This window comes from Penaeus chinensis, chromosome 35, assembly GCF_019202785.1.
Source record: "Penaeus chinensis breed Huanghai No. 1 chromosome 35, ASM1920278v2, whole genome shotgun sequence".
In the NCBI taxonomy this organism is placed as follows: Eukaryota; Metazoa; Arthropoda; class Malacostraca; order Decapoda; family Penaeidae; genus Penaeus; species Penaeus chinensis.
Window position 1 is genome coordinate 31,870,757 of NC_061853.1, and position 10,000 is coordinate 31,880,756.

General features: G+C 50.0%; 1 protein-coding gene across 3 annotated transcripts in view; it reads left to right on the plus strand.

The window, feature by feature from the left end:
• LOC125044383 (histone H3.v1-like) overlaps positions 1-10,000 on the plus strand; it is a 51,616-nt gene that overhangs the window by 17,477 nt on the left and 24,139 nt on the right. For all 3 annotated transcript variants that reach the window (XM_047641023.1, XM_047641021.1, XM_047641024.1), the window contains exon 3: positions 2,267-3,044. In XM_047641023.1, the coding sequence (XP_047496979.1) occupies positions 2,271-3,044 (774 nt within the window). In that variant the 5' untranslated portion in view covers positions 2,267-2,270. The remainder of the gene's footprint in view (positions 1-2,266; positions 3,045-10,000) is intronic.

A 10,000-nucleotide genomic window follows, 5' to 3' on the forward strand; every position in this document is an offset into this window, starting at 1 on the left:
TCGTGGACAGTGGTCGTTTCCCACCCACCCCCCTCCCCGAACCACAGACTGCGGATGGGCAACCGAGGCGGTGGTGATAGCTCTCTTGCTTTCTTGCTTTTCCCTATTTTGTCGGCGCTGTTTGCACTTCTGGAGGAGTAGATAAAGTCCTGTAGATTAGCTAGTTCATATTCCCCGCTCAGGCTCATGTGCGTGTGTGCGCGTGTGTACGGGTGTAGTACAGCTGCGCCCGCTGCTCGCCCGGCGTCGCTCCGGGCTACTATCGCCTGCTTCACGCGCGACGAAACCCTGTCGGGGCTCTTCCCCCTTGGGCGTCGGGCAACCGTGTGTGCGTCGTGGGGATGCCCGCTCGTAGCCGAAGAGTGCGTAAGCCTCCCTCGGGCCCTGTGGTCGCGCGACAGAAGCCTTTCGGCGAGAAAGTGGGCGGGAAGTTCCCCTGGGGCCGGCGGAGGGCCGCGGAAATGTGACCCTTACGGCGCACGGGCCATGTTGTTTACACGTTGCCAGGCAACCCGGGACGCCGTCGCCCAGGCAGCGCGAGCGCCACACGGCCTCGCACCTGCACTCCTCGCACACGTGTTTCCGCCCACCGCCCACACCTGTCTCGCCCCACGCAGCTGTCCTTGCGTTCCTCGGGCGGGCGACGCGATTCACGGGCGGCCGGGAGAGAAGAGGCAAGGTGACAGTGCCGAGGCCATGTGGCAGCACGCCCACTGGAGTCGCGGGGCCGCCCACCTCCGCCTGCAGCACACGGGCTTCAACGCCCATACCTGCAGGACTGCTGTTGCTGCCGCTGCCGCTGTGTTACCGTACGTACCGAAGGCACCACGCCCCTCACACAGCACTCTTACCAGGCCGTGCCTTCGTCAGCGTGCTCTCGCCCGTCAGGAGCAAGGCGTTGATCACCCGCGCCCGTCCTCCTCCCCTCTCTCCCACTCGCATCTCCCTCCCCGCTTCTCGCTTTATCTCTCGTTCTTTCTATTATGCACCTTTCCTCTTGTCATTTTATCACCATTGTTACCATCACCATCGTCATCTTCATTATCACCATCATTATCGGCGTCGTCCCTCGCGGGCAGTGATTTTGCCTTCTGCGGCCCAGTGAAATCCGCGGGAAGGGAGTTCGTGTCGGATGTTGCCTGTGTTGACGTGCTTGCGGCCTTTAGTACATTCGCGGATCATGTGTTGGTATGCGTGCGCGAATAATGTGTGTGTGTGTGTGTGTGTGTGTGTGTGTGTGTGTGTGTGTGTGTGTGTGTGTGTGTGTGTGTGTGAGAGAGAGAGAGAGAGAGAGAGAGAGAGAGAGAGAGAGTGAGAGTGAGAGTGAGAGTGAGAGTGAGAGTGAGAGTGAGAGTGAGAGTGAGAGTGAGAGGAGAGAGAGAGAGAGAGAGAGAGAGAATTTGTTTGTGTGCTAGTGACATTGAGGGTACCAAAGGGAAAAAAAAACACTACACGTTAAAAGGTTTGTTAAAAATGGAATACAACAGATCGAATATGATTTTGAAACTAGTCTCGCCTTTCACTAAACCTACGCTGTGTATGGTGTATTTTTTTCTGCGCTGACAGTGCCGATGGACATATTTTCGTGTCCGTCAGTATGTATCCACGTGAAGTTTGTATTTATGCCGTAAATATCCGTATCCATGAGCGTATGCGTGTTTATGCACCTTTGTTAATAGGTGTACGTATTTTAACGCTCGTTGCAGCGTGCTTTCTTGCCTGCTTGCATGCACGAACGTAGAGAACTGCAAGGGCCTGTCGCTTCATTAGTGCCTGACTTCGGAGACGGACGCATTATATTATTTTAATTGAGTATTGTTCTTATGGCATGTCGTTATTATTATTATTATTATTATTATTATTATTATTATTACTATTACTTAATATGATCATTGTTGTTTTGTTGTTATTATCATTATTATTATTACTGGTATTGTTATGTTTGGATTATCATTGTTATTATCATTGTTATTATCATCATCATCATCATCAGTATTGCTGTTATTACTTTCGTTGTTGTTATTATTATTATTATTATTATTATTTATTAATTATTACCATTGTTATTATTATTATTATCTTGTTTGTATTATAGTTATTAGTATCATAATTAGTGTGCTTCTGTTGTTTACGAGAACTGTAATGCTCTTGTGGCAACGGCAAGGTGATGCTCGTGATTGATGCTGGGATCTAAGCGACGGCGAGAAAGGAATCGGTGTCGCCGATGGCAACCAGCGTGACTGACTGTGCCTCTTTTTCGTTGCAGTGTGATGATGAGTGAGGGCGGCGGAGCGGAGGTGCGCGGAGAAGGCGGCGTGGGAGGCGAGGCCGCCCGCGCGCCCGCGGTGCGACAGGCGTGGCTGCACCACCACCACGAGAAGCATCCTCAGGACCACCAGCACTTGACCCACGAGGCAGAGGACGAGGAGGAAGAAGAGGAAGAGGAAGAAGAGGAGGAGGAGGAGGAGGAGGAAGAAGAAGAAGACGAAGAGGAAGAGGAGGAGGAGGAGGACATGGGCGAGGAGGAGGAGGAGGAGGGCGAGGAGGAGTCCGCTGGTGCGGGCGGCGGCGGCGAGGTGGTGGTGGTGGGCGGCGGCGGCGCCACGACGCTGTACAGCCGCGAGGACGGCGCGACGGTGCTGGAGGCGGCCGACGGGACCACGACGGTGCTGCGGCCGCGCTCGCTGCCGCCCGCACAGCGCCTCACGGTGACGGTGGAGGGCGGCGAAGGCGGCGTGATGGCGGCCGAGGGCGTGACGGCCATCGTGGACGGCCAGGCGGGCACGGCCACGCTGGTCGAGGGCGCCGAGGTGGTGCGCACGCTCGCCGTGTCCTACGCCACGCCCATCCTGCACCACGTGTTCCTGCAGGCCGCCCCCGCTTCCACTGCCGCCACGGCCACCGCGCACGCCCACACCGCGCTCCTCCACTCCTCCCACACGCCCGCGAACCCCCACGCGCCCCCACCGCCCCCGAGGAGGCCGCCCACCATTCTCTCCACCGCCACGCCCATCATTCTGCAGGCGGCGAGGGCGGCCGGCAAGGTGAGGACATGGGCGGTTTCGCTCGCTTTTTTTTGGTACCTTTGGCCACTTTTCTTTTCTCTCTCCTTTCCTCCCTCTTTCAGTCCATGCTTACTCTTTTTCCTCTCTTCTGCCTCTCCTCTTTCCGCCCCCGCTTGCTCCGCCTTCCTCGTTCTCTCTGCTTATACTGTTTTCTTTCTCTTCTCTCCTTTTCTTCATCTTTCCGCCTTTGTTCGTCTTTCTCCTCTCTCTTTTCCTTCCTCTTACTCCTTTCTTTTATTCCTCTTTCTCCCTTCTTTTATTCATCTTTATGTCTCCCTCTTCCACCTTCTCCTCTCTCTTTTCCTTCCTCTTACTCCTTTCTTTTATTCCTCTTTCTCCCTTCTTTTATTCATCTTTATGTCTCCCTCTTCCACCTTCTCCTCTCCTCTCCTAATCCGTCTCTCTCTTCTTCTTTCCCCTCTTTCTCCTCTTTCCGTCTCTCTCCTCCTCCTCTCCTCCTGCCGTCTCTCTCCTCCTCTTCCTCTCCTCTTGCCGTCTCTCTCCTCCTCCTCTACTCTTTCCGTCTCTCTCTCCTCCCCTCCCCTATCCTCGCCTCTCCTCTCCTCTCCTCTCCTCTCCTCTCCTCTCTCCGTCCAACCCATGCTGTTCCCACTCCTCTCTTGTTTGCCTTTCTTCCCCTGTCCGCGAGACGAGAACTCTGATAAAAGGGAGAACCCGGCGAAAAAGTGAGGGCAATAAAGTACATAATGCACATCACTTTGTCGTGCGTTCGGAGGGGGAGAGAGGCAAGGAGGGAAGGAAAAGAACGGAAAGGAATGAAGGGGAGGGAAGAGGAGGGAGGGAAAAGAACGGAAAGGAATGAAGGGGAGGGAAGAGGGGGGAAGGGAAGGAATGAAGGGGAGGGAAGAGGAGGGAAGGGAATATAAGGGAAGGAATGAAGGGGAGGGAAGAAGAAAGAAGGAAAAGAACGGAGAGGAATGAAGGGGAGGAAAGGGAAGGAATGAAGGGGAGGGAAGGAAAAGAACGGAAAGGAATGAAGGGGAGGGAAGGGAAAGAACGGAAAGGAATGAAGGGGAGGGAAGAGGAGGGAAATGAGTGAAGGGGAGGGAAGAGGAGGGAAGAGAAAAGAAGGAATGGGGAGAAGAGAGGGATGAGAAGTGGAGGGAGGAAAGGAGAGGGAAGAGAACTGGGGAGAAAGGAGAGGAGAGGGATGGTAAGAGACTTGGAAAGAAAAAAAAGGAGAGGAAGGGGAAGAGAACTAAGGAGAAGGAAGGGAAGAAGAAGAGAGAAGAAACGGAGGAGGAGGAGAGAGAAGAAGGGATAGTGTGAGGATGCCAAGGACGCGAAGAGGATCAGTGGAGGGAATGAAAGGGAGGGATAAAGAAGGGATGGAATGGACAGAATTGGTGGAAAGGAATAGGAAAGGAATGAAAAGAGACTAGAAAGAATAAACTGAAGGTAATAAAAGGGACATGACTTGAAGAAAGAAAGTAAAGGGAGGGGAGTAGTAAAGAAAGAAAAAAATAATTAATAAAAATCACAGGAAAGGATATATGAAGTGAGCAAAGAAAAACGAAGAGAAGAGAAGGGGGTAAAACTCAGAACAATAGGACGGGCCACGCTAACAGGCAAAGTGTGTGCGTATGTAAGTAAGGAGGAAGCGCGTAAGTGTCTTGTGTGCGTGTGTGCGTGTGTGCGTGAGTGGGTGCGTCTACTCCACAAGGTATGCACATCGATACACGACCAATCATCGTCGAGGGACAGGTAAATCGACGCTTCCGATTGGTCGCAGTCTGGAGGGTCCTAGCCGCCGGGGGATAGGGGTGGCGGTGGGGTGGGGGTCGTTACCTGTCGAGGGGGGAAGGGATAGGGGTGGGGGGTCTCGGTGGTTGGGTGGGGGGAGAGGCTGAGGGATGATAATGATAATGGTAATGGGGAGGGTATAGTGGTGATGGTGATGGTGATAGTGATGATGATGATGATGCTTCTTGAGGGGGGCTTCAAATTGGATGATGGTGATGATGTTTGATGGTGATGGTGATAGTGATGATGATGATGATGATGATGATGCTTCTTGGGGGGGGGGGCTTCAACTTTGATGATGGTGATGGTGATAGTGATGATGATGATGCTTTTCGTGGGGCTTCAAATTGGATGATGGTGATGATGTTTGATGGTGATGATAAGGGGTTGGGTTGGCATGGTGATGGTGATGATAGTAATGCTGATAAGGGCTTTTAGGGGGGAAGGTCTTCGTGTTTGAATATGGGGGGGGGGGAATAGGGGCATGGATGGAGTAGGAAGATGAGGGCGAAGAAAAAAGGGGGGGGGGGGAGAAGGTTGGAGCTGGAGTGGGAAAGGGGGAATAGAAGGGAATAAAGACACTGAAAATGATAAGATAGAGAAGGGGAGAAGTGGAGGACGAAGACCGGCGGAGGAAGAGGAAGAAGAAAAGAATGCGAGAGTAGGAGAATGTGAATGAGAATGACAAGAGTCACAAATAGATACAGAACAAAGGCAATGAGAAGGGGGACAGAAAGTAAAAGAGAGAATAAGAAGGAAAGAGAGGAGGGGAGAGGAGAGCGCGAGGGGTAGATTAGGCAGGTAAACACTGAGGTAGAGAGAGAACGTTAGGGCGTGAGAGTGTGTGCGTGTGTGCGTGAGAGAGTGTGTGTGTGTATGTGTATGCGTATGTGTGTGTGTGTGTGTGTGTGTGTGTGTGTGTGTGTGTGTGTACGTGTGTGCGTGTGTGTGTGTATGCGTATGCGTATGTGTGTGTGTGTGTGTATGTGTGTAGGTGTGTGTGTGTGTGTGTGTGTACGTGTGTGCGTGTGTGTGTGTGTGTGTGTGTACGTGTGTGCGTGTGTGTGTGTGTATGCGTATGCGTATGTGTGTGTGTGTGTGTGTGTGTGTGTGTGTGTGTGTGTGTGTCTGTGTCTGTGTGTAGGTGAGCAGGTATGCGTATATTTCTTCGGTGGAGGCTGTGAGCGTGTTCCTGCGTGTGCGTCTGCGTGTGCGTGTGTATGCGTATACATGTGTGTATGAAGCCCTCGAGTGATAAGAGGCTCTGAGCGATAAGAGATACTCGTCGCCACGAATATGGACTGTTAGGTGAGCGTTTTCCTCGCTTCTCTCTCCCTTTTAGGCTCTTTCTTCGTTTCGTTTTTTCTCGTCGGAAACTTGCATTTCTTTCCCTAATTTCTCCGTATTATTTCGCATTGTTCTTCATTATTTTCTGGATAAAATTGTCCTTTTGTCGAGCAAGTATCTCTTGAATAGAGTTGTTTTTTTTTTCGTTTATAGACCATTATAAACTGATTGTCTATCTGGAAATCTGCTCTTATCTCGACACCATTTTTTTTTTTCTCTCTCTCTTTTCCTTTTCTTCACTTTCTTTCTTTCTCTCTCTCCTCTCTCCTCCCTTCTCTCCCTTCACTCTCTTCTCTCTCCTCTCCCCCTTCTCTCTCTCTTCTCTCTCTGTCTTCTATCTCTTCTCTCTCCCCCTTCTCTCTCTCTTCTCTCTCTCTCTTCTCTCTCTTCTCTCCCTTCTCTCCCTCCCTCCCTCCCTCCCTCCCTCCCTCTCTCTCTCTCCCTCTCCTTCCCTCCATCGCCATTCCATCGCTGCTCTACTTCCCTACACCCACACTCACATAACATTAGTACGCGTGTACGCCTATCTATTAAACGCGCACGCACAGGCACGCCCTCGCGCGGACACACACGAAAAAACGCTCACAGGCACATACATCCCTTTTTTTTTTCTTTCTTTCTTTCTTTTTTACATTCCTCTGTCTATTCTTCAATTTCCTTTGCCATGGCCTTCGCCCGAGGAATGCAGCCAATGTTGTAATCCATTCCTCATCAACTTGAAGCCCATTCTGCCCTTCCCCCCTTCCTTCTTCGTATTTCCCCAACCCCCCCTCCCTTCCACATCCCCTCCCCTCTCCCCCCTCCATTCTCCTCCTCCCCTCCTATTCTAGCTCCACCCCTCCTCTCCCCTCCCCTCTCCACTCCCCTCTCCTTCCCCTCCCCTCCCCTCCCCTCCCCTCCCCCCCCCTCCCCTCCCCTCCCTTCCCCTCCCTTCCCCTCCCTTCCCCTTCGCACCTACTGAGGTTATCCATCTCCACCCCCCACCCCTCCCCCACCTCTCTCATCCTTCAGGACCTAAGTGTCGTCGTAGGATTTATGAGCCTTTGGAATCCCTCGTTTGGGATTCCAGATTGACCTGTCGCATTTAGTATGTGTGCGTGAGTGTGTGTGTGTGTGTGTGTGTGTGTGTGTGTGTGAGTGTGTGCGTGTGCTTGTGCGTGTGCTTGTCCGTGTCTGAGTCTGTGTTGACTTGTTTATTTATTTATGTAGTAATTTTTTTCTCTCTCTCTCCCTCTCCTCCCCCCCCTCTCTCTCTCTCTCTCTCTCTCTGTCTCCCCCCCCCCTCTCGAGAAAAAAGAGCAGTGATGGAATGGCGATGGAGGGAAGAGGGGGAGAGAGAGAGAGAGAGAGAGAGAGAGAGAGAGAGAGAGAGAGAGAGAGAGAGAGAGAGAGCGAGAGAGAGAGAGAGAGAGAGAGAGAGAGAGAGAGAGAGAGAGAAGGAGAGGGGAGAGAGAAATATATATATATATATATATATATATATATAGAGAGAGAGAGAGAGAGAGAGAGAGAGAGAGAGAGAGAGAGAGAGAGAGAGAGAGAGAGAGAGAGAGAGAGAGGGAAAAATCGTATACTAAACCTGTCAGCAATAAAGCATCAAATTGCAACTCCCAACTTCCTTGCATTAATGTTGCACTCGGGCATAAAATTGACTCGGCGAAAACGTAAAGTTCGTAATATATAAACTTTGACCTTGTCTTTAACATACCTTGATTCGGGTGTTAACATGTCTTGCATATCGCTGCAATTGCTCACTGTGATTATGCAATATCTTGTTCATACATTAAGTTTGCAAGTTCGTGTGTTGCTTCTCTGACCGAGAAAATGGGAAAGGAATTTTCTTGTTTTTTTTCGCACACGAATCAATTTGCATATATATTGTTAATTGTTTTTGCAGTAACGCCGAAAAAGCGATTTGTTAGCGTTTATGCATTTTGTGAGACTAGTTTATTTATTTATTTTGTTTCCATGTCTTTATTTATTTCGTCTCTTTTCATTCATTTCCTTCAATTACCGTTCGTTATTGTTCATGTTTACCCGCGTGGAGCTGTCGGACTGTAGGAAACGTTCCCTCCAGATTCTGAGACGTTTTCGAGTATAAACGTTTTCGAGTATAAACGTTTTCGAGTATAAACGTTTTCGAGTGTAAACATTTTCGAGTATGAACATTTCGAGTATAAACGTTTTCGAGTGTAAACATTTTTCGAGTATGAACATTTCGAGTATAAACATTTTCAAGTATAAACGTTTTCGACTTTTATTTCCCCATAAAAGGCCGCGTGTTAACAAAGTCGTTTCATCTTCATATATATGTATTATACGTTTGGGAAATTAAGGGTTGGCTGGTCACGTGCAGGGGAATGGGGGGAGGGGGGTGGCGGAGGCGGGGGGGGGCGGGTGGGGGAAAGGGAAGGGGGGGAGGAGTAATTTGTATTCTTGTTTTGTATAATTTTGACTTATTGTCTAATGTTGTTGTTTTTATTATTTTGTGCTTGTGTTTTATGATTTTGTCACTGTTTTACGTTTTTTTTTTTGTTTTTTTTTATTTTTTTTAAAGTTCATGTTTTTTATTTTTTTTTTTTGTTTTTGTTTTTTTGTTTTTCCCCCGTTTTTTTTTTTTTTTTTTTTTGTTTATTTTTTTTTGCTTAGTCGTGGTCATTTTTTAAAAATATTGTTTTGATTGGCCTTTCCCTGCGTTTTTTTTTTTTTTCCCTTCCCTTCCCCTCTCTTTTGAACTTGGATGGTCCAAAATCCCAAATTTTCGGGGAAGGCGGGGGGATTGGGCGGATCCTTCTAAAAAACGGGCAGGGGGGGGAAAAAAACGGGCAAAAACGGGGGGGGGATGGGGGGTGGGGGGGGGGAACCCAGGGGGGGGGGGGCGGGGGGGGGGGGGGGGCCCCACCAAAAAAAAAAAAAAAAACCCTCCCCCCCCCCCTCTCTCCTCTCTCTCTCTCTCTTCTCTCTCTTCTCTCTCTCCTCTCTCTCTCTCTCTCTCTCTTTTCTCTCTCTCTCTCTTTTCTCTCTCTCTTTCTCTCTCTCTCTTTTCTCTCTCTCTCTCTTTCTCTCTCTCTCTCTTCTCTCTCTTTCTCTCTTCTCTCTCTCTCTCTCTCTCTCTCTCTCTCTCTCTCTCTCTGTCTCTCTCTCTCTTTTCTCTTCTCTTCTCTCTCTCTCTCTCTCTCTCTCTCTCTCTCTCTCTCTTTTCTCTCTCTCTCTTTTCTCTCTCTCACTCTCGCCTGTCCCCTCTCTCTCCCCTTCTTTTCCCTCCCCCTCCCCTGCCTCACCCCTCGCACGTGCATGTGTTCCCGCTTGCCGATTATAATGTCCGGTAAAACAGGTAATTTTCGCGGAGTCGAAGTTCGATCACTCTCTGGCCGGCTGTTGCAAGCTGTGCGGGGAGGGGGGGAGGGGGGGATAAGGGGCTCTTACGGTTATGGCTCTCTCTTGCACGCACGCACTCGTCTCGTTTTCCCTTCTCTGTCTTTTATTCTCGTCTCTCTTTCTGTTGCTGTTTTGTCTGTTGTTGCAAGTGTTTCTTTTTCTGTCTCTGCTTGTTTCCCCTCTTTTTTTCTGTTTCTTTCTTCGTCCTCTCTCTTGTGTTTGTGTTCGTAATTCCTCCCCACCCCCCCACTCTCTCTCTCTCTCTCTCTCTCTCTCTCTCTCTCTCTCTCTCTCTCTCTCTCTCTCTCTCTCTCTCTCTCTCTCTCACCATATTTCTTTCCCCCTCTCTCCCATTTCCCTCTCGTTCTCCTCTCCTCTCTCTTTCCCTTCTTCCTCTCTCTCACTTGGTCTTCCGTCTAGCACCCTTCTCTTCTCTCTTCTCTTTT